This window comes from Protopterus annectens, chromosome 7.part0, assembly GCF_019279795.1.
Source record: "Protopterus annectens isolate FY-2018-M chromosome 7.part0, PAN1.0, whole genome shotgun sequence".
Taxonomy (NCBI): Eukaryota; Metazoa; Chordata; order Ceratodontiformes; family Protopteridae; genus Protopterus; species Protopterus annectens.
In genome coordinates this window covers 1,140,679,818-1,140,698,877 of record NC_056739.1, presented here as the reverse complement: position 1 = coordinate 1,140,698,877, position 19,060 = coordinate 1,140,679,818, and the positions used below count along the sequence as shown (strand labels likewise).

General features: G+C 41.5%; 1 protein-coding gene across 1 annotated transcript in view; it reads left to right on the top strand.

Moving 5' to 3' along the window:
• The window catches only part of BLM (BLM RecQ like helicase), a 1,689,823-nt gene that overhangs the window by 109,618 nt on the left and 1,561,145 nt on the right, over positions 1 to 19,060 (top strand). Inside the window, exon 2 of the mRNA XM_044077719.1 lies at positions 2,143 to 2,241. Within this exon, the coding sequence (XP_043933654.1) occupies positions 2,144 to 2,241 (98 nt within the window). The 5' untranslated portion in view covers position 2,143. The remainder of the gene's footprint in view (positions 1 to 2,142; positions 2,242 to 19,060) is intronic.

Genomic DNA, 19,060 nt, shown 5'->3' with positions numbered 1-19,060 from the left:
TTTTTATCTTATTACAGTATAAAAACTTATACAGTCAGTAATTTTCACTCCACCTTGTATTTTAAATACTTTAACTTCATAGTACTACTATCCAAAGCTAAGTTATACTTGTAAGAAGATAATGTGCAATTTACTTTGAAACCTTTTATAGAATTTAAGTAGCAAAAATTTAGTCACTTTTCAGTGCATTCACTGACATTTACAAAGGAGGATCAGACTTTACAGATGTTCCACCATTTTAACAGACTCATCAAACTTCATCTCTTTGTTGCAAAACCACAGTTGTACATGACTAATCTTCATCTAATGGGATTGATGTTTTACAGTTCTCCCACTTATTTACTAAATGTATCTTTCCTAATCATTTCTATATCCCTGCACACCAGTCTGTGGTGTCCAAGGTACTCTTGATTCCTATGGCAAGCTTCTGAGTATTTTGTCTGTTAGTCGAGCATTTTCCTTGGGAACAGTGGAAAAGGTTTCATTGGCGAGTGTGTTTTTTTTTTTTTACTTATTTAGAAGGTTGACAGAGTCCCCTTTAATTTGCTGGCTCACTCTTTTGTTAAACATTTATGTCATCTGTAACCTGTTCTGCTTCCAGAAACCTCTTCAGATCTCCAGAAAGTATGTTCTGGAGACAGCTAAATGTAGCAACTCCTGTCTTACACCTGTGTCTTGTCATCTGATTGCAGAGGTAAATAGGTCTCTCTCTTGCCTGGTATACATAGTGCAACTGTTTTCCAAAAATACGTTTCCTCCAATTTTTAATTTTTATGTGCAATTTTGGAAAATGCAGTCCTCTTCTTCCGTTTTCTCTCCATGCTCAGTCTTCGAACTTTCATCTTAGTAGGTGTCTGCCAGCTAGAACATGGCTCAGATACAGTGGGCAACTACAACCACTGCTGACAAAAAAAAAATGGACAACCTGTGCAGCTTGCAAGGATGGAATCTGTTTAAGTAGAGTCCGGAGTCAACAACAAAACAGCGAAAGGATTGTGTCGGAGTATGACGAGATTAAGATTCACAATAGAGGGGTGGATTATTAAATTGAAGACTATATGCTTGAACTTTATAGTGTAGGCTGTGGTGGTGCAGCGGTTAGTGTTGTTGCCTCGCAGCAAGAGGTTTTCCGGTTCGATTCTCTGCTGGAACGCCTTCTGTGTGGAGTCTGCATGTCCTCCCTGCTGTCGAGTGAGACGTTTAAAGACATGCAGGTAGTTGCCTGCATGAATGGGTGTGCCTTCCTTGAAGGCTGGGTGTCGGGCTGGCACCTTGGCACCATAAAAATCTACTGCCAGTCATAAGCGGACCAGCTTTCCATTGTGGCGACCCCTAACCGGGAAAAGCCAAAAGACATTACTTTTTCTATTTCTTGAAACTTCATGTTCAGTCTTGGCACATCTGAATGGCCACATTTCTTCTACTTTTGTTTTAGCCTTTTGTCACTTGACAAATAAGTGCATACTCTGACTCTTAGCATTAATGGAGGATGAGTAACTTTGAAACTTGGTTGAGCATCTTTATTGCTAATCGGGGTTCATGGATGATGTGCTTGCATTAGAATACATGCTATTTCTTGAAACACTTTATACTGAGAAATGTTATTGTAATTTGTTGGGTGTTAAGCCATTCCTATTTTATTTTTCTTGTAACATTGTATTGTTTCGATAGGAATGGAAAGCAGCTGATTTAAAAAAAAAAATGTTTCTGTGAAAAATGATGCTCCCTCACTTGAATTTACTTGCAGTGCAAAGAAGTGTGTGTTTTGGGGTACTCTGTTACTACTATCATGAAGTTAAAGCCATTCAGTGTGATATATAATTTCTGTTGCATAATTCTGTCCCAGTGGGATTCTGGGTATTCTCAGAAAAAAAAAAGGTGTACTTTCAAGGAGCAGGAGTACCCTTTAGCCAGAATTAAAACTTGCACATCCACAAATGAATGCAGGTACTTGGAATGAAATAATTTTGACTTAGGGGTATAATTATATTTAACAGAGTAGCTACTGTACCTGAAAAGAGTTTTGTACTGTCATGCAATAGGAGTATTCTTCAGGCAAAATGCAAATGCGTTAGTCAGCAGTGGAAAGCAGATGCCTATTCTTAAACTATTTTGATGTATTGAAATGTTTCTCTTCAACAGAATGGCTGCCATTCCTCAAAATAATCTTCAAAAGCAACTGAACATCCATTCAGCTAAAGAACCTCAGAACAAATTAACACTTTCAAAGTCTAAACATGGGTAAGCAGATATTTTCTTGATAAAATTTGAAAAAAATCGCGCCATTTTATTGGTATGAAATGAAGTGGTCTAAATCCATTTTCTGCTTGTTTTCTTGAAATATGCAAATCAAGAACAAAACATTTATCAGAATGAGAAATTTAATTTTTATGATGCACAGGTATATAAACGCCAGTCTGAAACCTGTTGTGTAGGAATGATGCCTTACCATTCATTTAAAACTCCTATCTGAAATGAATGTGTGGTGATAGTTTACTTTTGGTTAGATCTTTTGTCTCTAAAAGACTCTAAATGTCTGTAAATATATGAAAATTATAATAGGAGATGGCTAGGACTTGGTCCAAGCCCTAGTAAGTGTCCCTTGTTACTGGAAAAGTCTTACTGCTGCTGTTTATGAGGAGTATATCCTGGAATCCACTGCAGCTTTCCTACTTCTAGGTAGGTAGGTGTGCTTGCGATCTGATTGACAGGCTTTTTCCTGCTGTTCAAATTGTCCATTTTTTGCTTACTGTTGGATGGCACCATGTATTCAGATATGAAAAAGCTCTTAAATCTTGTATTGCGTTTGTGACAACTGGGTACTAAGACAACACCTTCCTATCTTGAATCCATGCTGGTAATGCTCCAGATTGGAAGAAATATTAACTCTTCCAGTTGGACTAGGTCCCTTGGACATGGTCAAAGCTTTGAAAATTCTCTTTGCTTAATGCAAATGGAATTGAGAGATGACCAAAAGAAAAAACTTAATTCAAAAGAATTTATGGATGGAAACCTGTTGGACATGTGAAATAGAATATGGCACTTCCTGTTATTTTGTTGAAGTTTGTGTAACTGATTTGGCTTTTGACCAATGGAAGCTAGTTGAAAGCCTCTTTGGTCGATGATTCCAAATTTCTTTTATATTGGGAAAAGTCAACCAACACAGTCCAGGCAGGGTAAACTTCTGTTGAACACCAAAAATGTATAAAAAGACTTTTATTGGAGAAGGTTGGCGCTTTCATGGGGTTACCGCTTCATCAGACCAAATACAAAAGTATGTTAAAACACAGAGAAGTTTAAAATACAGCACAACCAATCAACTAAACACAGGACTTAATAGTGGTGTCTCCCTTAAACCAGCCCTACTGAGTAGGCAGTGATATGGGTTACACATCACTTTGTTTGGTCTTTTTTAATTAGTTTTAGTTGATTGGTTGTGCTATGTTTTAAATATTTCTGTATTTTAACATACTTTTGTATTTGGTCTGATGAAGCGGTAACCCAGCGAAAGCACTAACCGTCTTCAATAAAACAGTTTTTTATACATTCTTGGTGTTCAGCAGAAGTTTATCCTGCCTGGACCGTGTTGGTTGACTCACAATTTTTTTTCTCAGTTTGGTTGTTTTGCTTGCGAGTCTCCTTTAGCAGTGTGGTTAGCTTAATTTTGCCTTTTTACCCTTGGTAAGTGTAAGCAGGGGCTGTGTAGATGAAACGTTTACAAGCTAGGGCCTGGGAGATGAACCATTTACAGGTTGCCTGTGTCCATTAGAGGCATAGGTGCCAAACCAGGGATGACTTTCCTATTCCTCATCCAGTTGTCTAAGTTGCACTTGAATTGGGTTAGGGAGTAACTCTGCTTTACATGGATGGGGGAGCTTGTTCCAGAGACTGGGTAATCTCTGGGATATATACCTCTCTCTCTCCAGCAGGTCCTGTTTATACCACAGACAAGTTTTAAGTCTTTAGAATGGATAATTCTGGTGCTGTTTGTTTTGCGGATATGCAGGATGTCCATCAGAGTGGAGTCTGACAATGCCCTGTATGTCAGGCATAGATATCCCCTCAAAAGCCTATAGGATACTGAATGCAGGGATAGAACCTTGAGGTGGTCTGCACAGGACATTTTCCTTAAGTCCTGTGCTCTTAGTGAGGAAGCTGTATGGGTGTTACAGTTGCATATGCCTGGTTAGGTACATACCACAGTGGGGCATTGTACTCAATACATCTGATGAATGTCAAATACAGTGGAGCAATGACTTCCTTGGTCCTAGATTCCATACCTTTGTTTAAGTTGAGCAAGATAGAATGATTTCCTCACTATTGTAGACACATAATGGTCAAAGGCTAGATTACTATCTTTGTGTGTCCCTAAGTCCCTGAGTACTGGATCAGCTCTAAGGGGTGTGTTGTCAATATGATAGTTACCAGGGCTGGATGACTTCCTGAAGGATACCGTTGTGCATTTCTTGGCATTTAGTTTTAGTCTATGGCTCTGACACCAGTTGTCTGTGTTAGCCCTTCCTGGAGAACATTTGTTTCAGGTTGGGATTCGATGACTGCTCCTAATTTGCAATCATCAGCAAATTTAGTCAGCCAGAGACCACTGACATTGGCCTTGACTTCAGAGAAGCAAATGCCAAAAAGGAGTGGTCCAAGGACTGATCCCTGAAGGACTCACTTGTGACTGGCCTCTTTGTAGAGGTGGCCCCCCCAGTTCTAAATTCCTGGGTCCTGTCTGTGAGCCAGATGGCTGTCTAGCGGGTGACATATGAGTTTGTTCTTAATTAACCTCTTGAGTCTATCAATAATGCCCGAGTGGGGTATTGTGTCAAATGCATTGGCCAGGTCACGTTAGGCAGCGTGAACCATTTTGACCTCATCCATTGCTTTAGTGACTTCATCAAAGAAGTCCGCCAGGTTGAGTAAACATGATCTGCTCTCGACAAAACTAAACTGGGTTTTGTCCATTGCCAAAGGTTTACTACATCACTGTTTATTTTTTCCGTGATGCTTCTTTCCATGGCTGTACATATAAGACTAGTGAGACTTTGTGGGCCTGTAGTTTCCAGGGTCTGTAGATGGCCCACCTTTGTGTAGAGGGATGTCCGTTGCTGTTCACCAGTCATGAGGCATGAAGCCTGTCCAAAGGATGTAGTTAAATAGCAATTCCAGAGGCCCTGAGAGATCGTTTCATGCTAATTAGAAGGCATCCTGGGATATTTTCTGGGCCCATTGATGCAGTGTTCTTGGTCTTAGAGCATTAAGGACCTGTTTGTAGTGATAGCAGGGGGAATTATTTGATGGTATTTCATGAGGGAAGGTTGAGGTGGGAGAGAGGGGTAAAGTTGGAGCTGAATTTATTAGCCAGTAGGTTTGCTATAGCTTTTGGCTCAATATAGGTAGCTCCACTTAAAATGAGCTCTCCACACAATTGTGTATTGGCTTTGAGGTTACGGACATAGCTAAAGAATGCCTTGTGGTTTTCCTTGACTTGGGCAGCCAAATTTACCTCAAATTTGGCTTTGGTAAACTGTATCCTCTGAGATGTTTAGTTTGAGAGTCCTTTTGTTTTGTTCTTTTTCCTTGTACCTCCTGTGACGGCAGTAGCACAAGGGGAACTTGGTGTTATGCTGTATTTAAACCCTTGTAGTGTGGAGGATGTGATTTCTTAAACTGAGAATTGTTATGGTTAGGAGCAGTGTCCAATATTTTGACTGATTTCCTATTTCAGATTGAACTGAAATTCAGTGCTATGGTTAAGTTTTGCTACCAGTGCTTATTTGTTCTTCAAGCACATCTCTGGAAGGACTTTATATATTTTCAAATGTTAGGACAAGACTGTCGCTTACAGGACTTAGTTGTGTTACTTTCAAATAGTGCTGAAATTGTCAAGCTGTTTCTGCTGTATGTATGTAAAGCTCTGCATCTCCAAACAGGGTTGACACATTATGAGTTTTTTTTAGAGAATAACTGGTGTAGTTTCCGGTAAAAATGTCTTGCATTATGTTAGTAGCTTCAGAAGCAGAGGAGCAGCAGCTGTTATGTATTGAATTTTAATGAAAAAATGTTTGATATGTTGTGTATGAATGTGTTATTTATATACAGAAATACAGTTTTAAGCCTGATTTACCAAAGTGCTGTTTAGGTATGCCTTACTTTGAAGAGAACTGAACTGCACTTAGTGTTGTGGAAATGTTGCATGTTTGCCAATTTCTAATTGCCATTCTGACCAAAATTTGTCATTGCACACAAACGTTGGTATCCTTTTATTTATTTATTTTTTTTTTCAGGACAGGAAAGCTAGATTATCAGCCTTTTGCAACACATTTCAGAAGCTAATATACTGTATTTAACTTTTCTTCTTCAGAGGACGACACTGGTACACTTGGGCCTTTTCTTGCACTAGGGAAAATTTCATTCTTTCTTACGAATACACCAAGAAAATCTCAAATGTCATTTTTATTTATTTTACAGTTTGTTTACCAGGAAATGTCTGACTGTGCAGCGTTCCCCATTTTCAGCAGAGGTCCAGGGAGTACACGTTCCATACTGTAATACTGTAAAGAATATATAAAGTCGAAAACATTTGCAGAGTCATACAATCATTGAATAAGAATATGTAGAAGAGTAGCATTTGTAGTATCACATAATACGATGTTATATGAAGTAATATCAATTTCAATATCACACAATAAATGTACAGAGTAATTGCAGACAATTATAAAAAAGTCAAACAGTGGAAACTTTTGTAGTACAGATTAGGAACTGCACAAATTTAGGCATATAGTGTAGATATAATCAGTACTGTCAAACAGTAAAGTGTGTGTGTGTGTGTAATGTATAGTTGTAGTAGAATTAAGTGTATGCAAGAATAAAGTTATGCTAATATGCATTATGTCTGATTTGGTAACTAGTAGTTGTGTATGAGGTAGCTTTGTGAATAAAAGAAAGATGATGATGAGGTGGGAGTAGGAAAAATTGGTAGGATTTACCCAGGACTAGAGCAGGAGTTATATCCATGAGTTGTACGAGTAGAATTTAAGTTTCTTAAAGTTCTGTATGTTTTCTAGTGATCGGATATCTAGAGGAAGGGTATTCCTTGCTCTTGTGACAGCAGTAGTGTAGAGGGAGTCCCCAGAGTAGTATTTACTTCTAGAAATTTCAACCAGTGCTTTGTTGATACTTCTTGGTAGATGATTGTTATAGGAGTCCTTGTAGGGCTGTTTTTTTTTTTGGTTGATAGAGGATTTGGTGGGTTATTGTAAGTTGGTTAAAGGTTAACCGGTTTGGTAATTCCAGCCAGGATAGTTTGAGACTGGCAATGGTGAGACCTGTAGGATGAGCTGGTGGAAAATTTTGCAACTTTTGTTATAGCGAATAGTCTGTTAAGGTCACTTTAGTTTGATTAGTACTGGGGAGGCATAGAAAGTGTGGCGAGTTAGGTGGTTTCTAGCAATGGTGAATTTACTATTGGAGGTTAATTTTTGGATCTGTAGAGTGTACCAAGTTTTTTATGAACTTTGTGATGATATGAGATGCATGTTTGTCAAATTTCGTTTTCTTGTCTAGAATTACATCTAATATATTAGTTTGAGTGACTGCTGTGAGATGATATTTTGGATGTGGCAATTGGGTCAGTAGCATTAGAGGGATGGAATAGCGTTATTTTTTTTTTGGGTGACTAAGTTGAGTCAGCCAAGTTTCTATTGGTGTCGAGGATTCTTAGGTGATTTGCTGTAATTGTTGGGGTGATGGAGCAGAGAAGATTAGGGTTGAATCATCAGCATAGTAGATCAGGTTAGCATCCCTGGAGGTTGGCTTTATATAGGTTGTTGGTAAAAATGATAAAGAGAAGGTGTCCATGGATGGATCCCTGGGAACACCTAATTTTATGGGGAGTAGGGGGGATAGGGTGTTTTCCCATTTAACAGCTTGTTAACAGTTTGGGAAAGAGTTTTGAACCATGATGATGTGGAGCTGTGTAGCCTGAGTTCAGAGACTGCAGTTAAAGTTAGGAATGAGAGACTGTATCAAAAGCTTTGGAGAGATCCAAGAAGATAGTAGAGACAAGATTTCCTTTTTTATGTTGCTGTTTTACAGCATTGATGAAGCTGATAATGGCAATAGTTAGTACTATGATTGGGATGAAAACCATGTTGTGTTGGAGTCAGTAGATTAGTAATTGAAATGTGTGCATCTCTATTTTTGATAGGGGGGATAGTGTGGCAATTGGGCGCTAGTTTGATAATTCAGTTGAATTGCCACCTTTGTGCATTGGTATAATATGAGAGATTTTCCAGAGGGTTGTATTATGTTGTTCAGTGGTTGACCTATGTATTAATATGGAGAAAGGTATGAGTTTGCTTTGTCTGCATTCTTGAGGTATTCACCTGGGAGTCTGTCAACCGCAAGGGTAGTGGGTTTTAGGTTTGTCAGGTATTTATATATTGTGTTGGTTGTGACTGGGTGAAGGTTGAAGCAATTCTGGTCAATTGTTGGGGTTTGGAGGTTTGTGTAAGTTATAGGAGAGCTGTTACTAATCAGAGTTTGAGTGGAATTAGTAAAGTATTCCATTAAATTGAGTTGCAGTGTTGCTAGTGGTGGTGTCAATATTGAGGGTTGGATAGCAGTTTTCCCTGGTTGAAGTATTTTGATAGCTGCCCAAAACCTTTTGAGGGTTTGTCTTGTTTTGCCTGGACTTCAGAGCAGTGTTTTTTCTTGTCTAGTCGTATTTGTTTTTTGGATGCAAGTTTTTTTCCAAGCCCTAAGTCTTTGTTTTAGGAGTAGGCTGGTGTTTTTTCTGATTACTACATATTTTCTCCATTTATTTCTAATTCAGAGATGGGGCCCACAGCCTTTTTTAGGTTACGAGCAACTACCATGCTTTATCACATCAAGGCTTAAGACATTTGCATAGGTTTATAGATGGTTACTAGGCTGTCAGCCCAATAACCATTTTAAGCCTAGCCAAGCTTGCCTCAGATATTGCTGATGTGTCAATACCTTATGGAATTTACAAGTTATGATATAGGCTTGTACACACAACATTCACAGGCTGCCCCTGAGCATTAAGGACTTTGGTAACGGACCACAGGTAAATTTGTGATTTCCTTCCGATTCATTGGTTCAGAGTTAAGTTTGAGTATGGTTAGGGTTGAGTTTTACTTTACGTGGTTGGGAAGCCTGTTCCATAAAAGGATTACTCTGTGAAACGCATGCTTATCCCTCCGTGTGTTGTTTTTGTCACAGATGAGGTTTGGGTCCTTAGAATGGGCATTTCTGATACCTGTTGTTTTGCAGATATGCAACAAATCCAACATTGTGGGATCAGACTATGGATTGCAGGCTAGGCATAGATCGTCTTGCAGCAGTCTGTAGAAGACTATGTACAGGGACATGGCTTTAAGACTGTCCACATAGGACTAGTTTACTCCTTTATATTCTTTTTTAAAGACCATCTGTGGTCTCAAGTCATTGCAAATGCCTGGTAAAGTACATGCCGAAACGTGTATTGTACTCTGGTCTGAGAGCTGATCACAGTGGAACAATGATGACTCTGTACCTAGATGCTATGCCCTTACTTATAAGTTGTGCAACTTAGAATGTTTTTCTCGCCACAGTAGAGATGTGGTGGTCAAAAGTCTGGTTACTGTCAACATGCATTCTTAGAACTTTGAACACTGGGTTTACATTTAGGGATGTTTTTGTCAGTGTGGTAATTTCCAGGTATGCCAGTCCTTTCCAAAGGATGGAAATGTATATCTATCTATCTATATATCTATATCTATATAAATCTATAGATGATATAGATATATATATATATATATAGATATATATATATATATATATATGTATGTGTATGTATATATATATATATATATATATATATATAAAAAAATGGTTCCCCTTCATAATATCGAATTACTGAATGCTCGAAAGTCAGTAACCCGAAATTATAAAGTCGAACCAACAAAAATCCCAAAACCCACAAGCACGAAAAAAAAAAAAAAAACACGAACATACAGAACACACACACCACACAACACGCACACCATACAACCCACTACAAGCCCGACACTACATGTATGCAGGGGAGCAAGCCCCCCTGCACCCCCCTACTTATGTATTCTAACTCCGAGATTGCACTAATACACACACAAAAAAAAAAAACACCACACACACATTTTAAACTGCATCGCGCACACGCAAACACATCACACGTACACATCCAACACTCACACTCATACTCCCACCTCCCTACCCTAATCCACACGCACAACTTACAAAACACACACACACACTCACTTACCTTCACTTTGGTAAAACATTCCAACTCTCACACTTCCCGTCCCATAGCTGACATGCATAAGTGCGAATTTGAGATAATTGAATTTGCTCTTATGCAGATTTGCGCTTCTGCATTTTCGACTTTACAGTCTCGAGTTACTGAATTTCAAGCATTCAGTAATTCGGGATTGTGAAGGGGAACCATATATATATATATATATATATATATATATATATATATATATATATATATATATATATATATATATATATATATAATATATATATATATAATATACATATATATATATATATATATATATATACTGTGTGTGCGCGTGTATATATAATAATTTTTTCCTTTCCACTGAGTTTGTGCATGACTGTGGTACCAGCTGTAAGTAAGTCAGGCCTTTTTGAGGGTGACTATCTTTAGGGGCTTCATTGACCACACCTTGTTTGCATTTGTCTGCGATTTAAGTCAGCCAGAAGTCTTTGGCTTTTGCATTGATTTCAGAGAAGTAGATGCCAAAAAAGGTAGGCCACAGCATCAATTTTTGTGGGACTGTGCTAGTGACTGACCTCTTTGCGGAGGGGGATTGACCTATCCTAACTTCTTCAGAGAGCCGGCTGGCTATCCATCAGATGACATATGGGCTTATGCTTAATTTTATAAGTTTTTCTACGATGCTCGAGTGACTTGTTTTATCAGATGTCTTGCCCAGGTCGAGATAGGCAGTGTTCACTGTTTTGCTGTTATCCATAGCCTTGGAGACCACCTTTAAGTCCAACAGGTTAAGTAGGCATGACCTGCGTTTGACAAAACCAAACTGGGTAAGGTCCAGTGTCTGTAGGTTTATGTAATTCTTTGTTAGTTCTACGATTGATTATTCTTTCCATGGCCTTGCATATGATACTGGTCAGAGTTGTTCTTCCATAGACCTGGGGAACTAGACCCCTTACCTCATCCCTTTGAATATCAGTATAACTGTTGTAGTCCTCCATTCATTTGACATCAAGTCTGACTAGATGCTGTGATTAAACAGAAATTCCAGCTGACCTGTTAGGTTGTTTCATGCTGTTCAGAAGGCCTTCTTGGATATCCAGGCCCACTGAAGCAGTGTTTTTAGCCTTGGAGCACAGTGGACCTGCAGTCTAGTGATAGTTGGTGCAGAAATGGTGGATGGTATTTTCTGGTAGTGACTTGGGGATAAAATTTGAGATAAATTGTTTGTCCAGCAGGGTTGCTATATCCTCCAACTCTGTTTAGGTGGTTCCATTCACTGTTCGGTCTGGACATTGTTGGATGTTGGCTTTAATTAATTAGGGGAAGCCAGCCTTCCCCCCTCTAAGAGACCTAGAACTGATTTTCCTTCTGATTCTTCTGATCAGGAATCTGATATCTCTGTTTCTTCTGACTACCAGGACATACCCTTACCTACCTATGAGGATTCTGATGCAGAGGATTCCATTCCCTCTGCTTCCCTTCTGGAAGATTTTTCTTTTGGTGAAACCTTGCATACCCCTAGGGAGCATTTCTGCTGGGAAAGCCAGGACTATTCTCAGTCCAAAAAGAGACTCTGGGAATTTCTAAACCTTCCTCAACACAGGCCTCCAGCTATCTCTCCTGTTGTAGATGATGTTTTCTTGGAATCCAGCCTTACCCTGGATACTTTGCCTCCAGCTCCCAGGAAACCTGACTGGTACTAGAGAGTACCTGACTCTCTCACAGATTCCTCTTCAAGAATCCTATTGCGAATCCAGATACCATTTCCCAAGGACCAAAAGGCATCAAGGCTACTACTGCCAAAAATCCTACCCCTTCAGACAGGGATTCTAGGGCTTTAGACAGATTGGGTAAGAAGGTATAGACATCTGTTACTCTGGCCATTAGGGGTTTAAATTGCCAGTTTGATATGTTGAAGTATCAGCAGCATATTATGGGGCTAATTAAACGGAGAATGATGCTGATTCCTTACTGTGCAGAACACAAAGATTTACAAAATTTAGTGCATTTTACAGAACAAGTCGGTAAACTTACTTTGCAGTGTGGTTTTGATGCTTTAGAAGCATCTTGTAGGGCTGCTGTCACTGGTTCGGTACTTAGAAGGTATGCTTGGCTTAAGGAACAAAACTTGCCAGATCATGTAAAAGCAAAATTACTGGATGCACCCTTAAACCAAGAGCGCCTATTTGGCAATAAAGCAGAAGTCGTCCTCAAAAGGATGGAGGAAAAAGCTAAATCTATGCAAACTGTTAAAGATTTCTTACAAGTACAGCCACCTAGATTCAGTAGGTATTGGCCTTCAAAGAACTCATCCTTTCCAGTCCCTTCCAGGCCTTCTCAGTCCAAAGCCAGGGGCAGCAGACCACCAAGACTTCAGTCTCAGGTTATGCACAGATCTAAGCAATGGGGTGCTCCCATGTCCAAAACATGGAGTAGTAAGCCACCCACTATGGTAAAATTGCACAATGTCTTGTCCTTAACTCCTGCAAGCCCTGCTCAACTACTTGCATCTTTAGGAGGAAAACTCGCCCTGCATGCAAAAAATTGGGAATACATTACCCAAGACAAATGGGTTTTAAACATTGTTTCCCTAGGATACAGATTCCACTTCCACTCACTCCCAACCCTAAGTGGATGACCAGACCTCCCCCCAAGCCAGTGGGCGGAGGTCCAAAAGCAAGTACTTTCTCTCCTTAGCATCAAGGGTATTCAACCTGTCCCAGCAAGAACAACGGGGACAAGACTTTTATTCAAGACTGTTCCTGTTTCCCAGAAAATAAAACTCCTGGCATCCTATCCTGGATCTGTCTATTCTCAACACCCTTCTGGTGTTTCCAAAATTCAGAATGCTAACTCTCCAACAGCTGCTTCCTATGCTAGCAAAGGATGCCTGGCTGGCAACCCCTAGCCTTAAAAGAAGCTTACCTGCACATCCCCATAAGGGAATCTTGCAGAAAACACCTACGCTTCAGGGCAGGCTCAGTTCTCTGCACTTCCCTTTGGCTTTATCTACTGCGCCCAGGGTATTCACAAAGTGCCTAGCTCCAGCCATTGCAGTTTGCAGGCAAAGTAGTATTGAGATTTACCCATACTTAGACGATTGTCTGATTCAGGCGGAAAGTCAGGACTTGCTTTTACAACACCTAGCATATGTAAAGAGACTTCTTACCTCACTGGGGTACACTATCAATGAAAATAAATCACACTTAGTACCCTGCCAACAGATTGTATTTCTGGGAGCAAGCTTGAACACAACTTCCCAGATGGCATTCCTCACTCCGGAGAAACAAGTTTATTTGACAACCTACTTCAAACTATTGGCCACAAAAACCCAGCTATCTGCAAGGAAAATACTGCAAACTGTGGGGTTCATGGCCTCTTGCAATTTGCTAATTTCATGTGCAAGACTGCATATGAGGAAACTCCATTGGTATCTAAAAAGCCTTTGGAGTCAACATTCTCAGGACCTGGAAACGATGATTCCGATCATTCCTTGTCTAAGGACAGAGTTCCTTTGGTGGGCAGAGGCCTGCTACCACAACAAGGGGCTCTCTTTCACTCTACCCCCTGCTGCCCATCCCTAACGACACACTCATCAGACTATGTATGGGGGGGCTCCCATGGCAGGGCAGTGCATCAGGGCAAATGGAACCAGAGACAAATGCACCTGCATATCGATCAAAAAGAAAGGTTAGTTGTACATAATGCTCTGACAGCCTTCAAAGACCGTACTCTTCCAGGGCAACTATTGGTAAAGGCAGACAACACCACAGTTATGTGGTACATAAATAAGCAGGGGGGATCCCACTGCTACCCTCTCTAAAGACTAGCCATGGGTCTGTGGAACACAGCCTTGAGCTACCAAGTACACCTACAAGCACAATTCCTGCCAGGCAAACTATATTCACTGGCAGACTTGTTCAGAAATCTCATGGATCCTCACGAATGGAAACTAGAACCCTAAGTATTCAACCTCTTGAACAAATGGGGGACTCCAGAGGTAGACCCGTTTGCCTCCCCTCATAACTACCAATTGAACAAATACTGCACCAGAACTCCCCACAGTCAAGCTTGGAAAGTGGGTGCCCTGTTTTCTACCTGGGAAAGCCTCTCAGTCTGTGCCTTCCCCCTCTGCCTCTCCTCTTGAAGGTTCTACTAAAGATCAAACGGGACAAGCCAAGGACAATACTGACTGCAGTAGACCCCACTGGCCACACCAGCACTGGTACTCCCTCTTGCGCAGTATGACACTGTTACAACCATGCCACCTGCCTCAGACCCCTTCCCTGCTGTCCCAGCAGGCGGGACAGATTCTGCACCCTCAGCTTCTAATTCCTTGAGCTCTCATCTAGCATTACTCAGTAAGCAGGTGCTGGATGTCATTCTGGAGGCAAGGAGGCCTAGTACCAGAAAATCCTATGCTGAAAAGTGGAAAAGATACTGTTCCTGGAGCCAGGCTCAAGGGATGGGCACAACGGTGCCCAGCTTACCTCATATTCTAGAGTACTTAACAGAAATGCTCCACAAGGGCCTATTCTTCTCGTCAGTTAAAATTCATGCCTCTGCCATTCAGCACATTATAAAACTGAGCCAGCCCTCTTCTCTCCCCCCTTGCTAAAACAATTCGTTAGAGGGGGCCAAAAATTTAAGACCCCCCCCCCCAGGAGAGTTCCCATTTCAGCCTGGGACCTTAACTTTGTATTGGAAAAGCTCAAACCCCCCCCCCCTTGAGCCAGGTACAACAGCAGAGTTGAAATTCCTTTCTTGGAAAACAGCGATGTTCATCGTGTTTCACTATTGCAGTCATGACTGTAGGGTTCTCCCCTGCCGGCAGGCAGCCCTCGGTCAGCCAGAATCCCAAAGTCTGGGTCCGGAGTCGGCTGTTCAACCATGCTCCCTGACGTCAGAGCGCCAGGAGTATAAAGCTGACAGCCGATGCCATCTTCTCCAGTCTTTCTTGCCGTGCGGTGATAGCAGTTCGCAAGTGCAGGTCGGCTGACTCCTGACGATTTTTTCTGATAAACTTCAGTCCGAAGATTTTCTTCCCCACTCTAAGCTAAGTACCCCGTTGGGGGAAACTTTTTTCTTGCTCCACTCCGATGTCAGAAAAAGTTAATAATTGTATTTCTTGTGGGAAGCAAATACCTCATAAGGATTTTCATTCTTATTGTATTCCTTGCTTAGGCCCTGACCACGACGTAGCTAGTTGTCGGTTTTGTGCTAGATTCAATCAACGTACAATTAAGCGAAGGTATGATTTTGCTTTTCATTACTTCGGTAGGCACTTTAACTACAAAATGTCGTTGGATACGGTTCCAGCTACTGGAGTTCACAAACGTCGCAAGGATAAAGACAGGCCTCCGAGGTCCAAATCTGATGATAGCGCACAAGCGGAGCCAGTTTCAGGTTCGGCCGTCATCAGTGAGGCGCTTTTGCAGCCCCTGTTGTCGGCCATTTCAGAACCGATGGCCGAAACAGACTCTCATGAGGAGCCAACCAGGCCTTTAAATATTTCTATTGCAGGACCTTCGGACAATGCTCCTTCGGATGGGTCCGGAGCCGCTGTGCAGGTACCGGCTTCCGAAGGGGTTTTCAGGCCTACTCGGCTTCTAATAAAGGCAAAGCCAAAGACAAAGGCAAAGACTCCTTCTAAATCAAAGACTGCAACACAGGCCTCTTCTGAACCGGCTCCCAAGTCACAGAAACAGTTACTCAAGATGGCGGAGGATTTACTTACTATGATTAGGGGTTCACATCCCCCTCCAGATAAAAGGCCAAGGCAGGATGTTTATTATGAGTCCTCTGATCAGGCTTCTGTTTCCTCAGTTTCTTCTTCTGACCAGGAATATTCTTTCCCTCCTTATGAGGATTCTGATGCTGAGGAATCCATTCCTTCAGCTTCTCCCCCTGAGGATTTCTCTTTTGGGGAAACTTTGCATGAAATGAGGGAACTTTTCCACTGGGAAGGACAGGAGTATTTGGAATCTAAGAAAAGACTGAGGGATTTTCTTCTTCTTCCCCAACATAGACCCCTGGCTATTCCTCCTGTTTTGGGTATTGTGGATGATGCCTTTTCGGAGGCTAACTTAACCCCTGACTCTTTTCCTCCTGCTCCTGTTAAGCCTGATAGATATTACAGGGTTCCTGATTCCCACCAGTTTTTATACAAGAACCCTTCTGCTGACCCTGAAACCATTTCTCAGGGTCCTAAGGGAGTTAAGGCCGCTTCTGCCAAAAATCCCATTCCTACTGAAAAGGATTCTCGATCCTTAGAAAGATGGGGCAAAAAGGTGTACACTTCTGCTACTTTGTCCATTAGGGCTTTAAACTGTCAGTTTCATATGCTTAAATACCAGCAATTTCTCTTGTCTGTCTTAAAAAAAAAAAAAAAAAGCTTACTTCCATTTCTGCCTGTGCAGATAAGGAATTACATGACTTATTGCATGCCACTGAACAAGTTGGGAAGCATGGTTTACACTGTGGATTTGATGCCTTGGAGGCTTCCTGTAGGGCTGCGGCCACCGGCACAGTCATTAGAAGGCATGCATGGCTAAAGGAACAAAATTTGCCTGAACAAGTAAAGGCTAAATTATTGGATGCTCCTGTTCAGCATAATGTTTTGTTTGGATCAAAAGCTGAAGAGGTGATTAAAAAGATGGAGGATAAGGCGAAATCCATGCAAACAGTTAAAGATTTCTTACAAATACAGCCACCTAGATTTAGCAGGAATTGGCCTTCAAAAAATTGGTACTTTCCCACTTCAGACAGGCCTCAGAGGGGTAGATATAGATGCTCCAGAGGAAGGCCTCAAACACAAGCTTCTTATAGACCAAGACACTGGACTGCTTCCACCCCTAGGGGAGGAGAGGACAGGTCACAAACTCAAAGGAAACAAACTCAATGACTCCCTCTGTTGGACTACAGGAACTTCTTGCCTGGAAGCCCCTCTCGGAGGAAAACTCTCTCTTTTTTATCAAAATTGGACTCAACCCAAGACAAGTGGGTTTTAGATGTGGTTTTAAGAGGTTACAAATTCCATTCTCATACCTTACCAAGGCCAAGCGGATGGCCAGACCTTCCAAAACATCAATGGATGGAGGCCTTACACCAGGTGGAAGCTCTTTTGGCTATGAATGCCATAGAACTGGTTCCACTTTCACAGATGGGAAAAGGTTTTTACTCAAGGCTCTTTCTAGTCCCAAGGAAGCAAAACTCATGGAGACCCATTCTGGATCTGTCGGTCTTGAACACCTTTCTAGAGATTCCAAAATTCAAGATGCTTACTCTACAGCAGCTACTTCCAATGCTGTCCAAAGATGCATGGATGGTAACTTTGGATTTAAAGGAGGCATATTTACACATTCCCATCAGGCAGGATCGCAGAAAATACCTCAGGTTCAAGGCCGGATCGAGGCACTTTCAATTCTCTGCGCTGCACTTTGGATTGTCTACTGCACCCAGGGTCTTCGCCAAATGCCTGGCTCCAGTAGTAGCTTACTGCAGACTCAAGGGAATTCAAATTTACCCTTATCTGGACGATTGTCTAATTTCAGGCAGACAGCAAGGATGTCTTACTTCAGCATCTAGAATTTGTACAGAAACTCCTCAAGTTCCTGGGATTCTCTGTAAACATAAAAAAGTCAAATTTGACACCATCACAACAGTTAACTTTTCTGGGTGCTCTTCTAAACACTACAACCCAGATGGCATTTCTGACATCCGAAAAACAATTACAGCTGGCTTCAACTTTCAAAACCTTGGCAACTTTAACTCGACTATCTGCAAGGAAATTCCTGCAGGCTTTGGGTTACATGGCCTCCTGCATCCTTCTCGTACCATATGCAAGACTACACGTGAGGAAAATACAGTGGTACCTAAAAAGTGTATGGTCTCAGCATTGCCACAGTTTAGACATACTGATCTCCGTCCTTCCTTGCCTTCAAAAGGAATTTCTTTGGTGGTCCAGGGCATGTGCTCTAAACAAAGGGAAACCCTTCCGTCTGCCTCCTGCCACTCAGATTCTAACCACGGACGCCTCGGATTATGCTTGGGGAGCCCATTTTCAGGGCAACTGTCTGCAGGGCCTTTGGACAAAGGATCAGAAGCACCTGCATATCAATTTAAAGGAAATGTTAGCCGTTCAGAAAGCTCTATTGGCCTTCAGGAATCTTTTACAACCAGGACAACTACTAATACGGACAGACAACACCACAGTTATGTGGTACATAAACAAGCAAGGGGGATCTCATTCCTACCCCCTTTGCAGACTAGCCATGGATCTATGGAGCACAGCTCTAGCCTGCAATCTGGATCTTCAAGCTCATTTTCTACCAGGGAAACAAAACTTCCTGGCAGACAGTCTGAGCAGAAACCTTTCGGATCCACATGAGTGGATGCTGTACACCAAAATATTCAGGATGATAACAGCAGTCTGGGGATGTCCTCACATAGACCTCTTTGCATCCCATCTCAATCATCAACTACAGAATTTTTGCACCAGGTCTTTCCACAGAGAAGCTTGGAAAGTGGATGCCCTGTCATTCATTTGGAGGAACCTCTCGGGATATGCCTTTCCGCCTCTTCCTCTTCTTCCGCGGGTCTTATTGAAGATAAAACAGGACAAGCCCAAGATGATGATCTTGCTGGCTCCAAATTGGCCTCGGCAGTTTTGGTATCCAACTCTAAAAAGCCTATGTCTGGAGCCCCCTTCGGTTTTGCCTCAGTCTCCGAACCTTCTGTCCCAACATCAGGGTCAAGTTCTACACT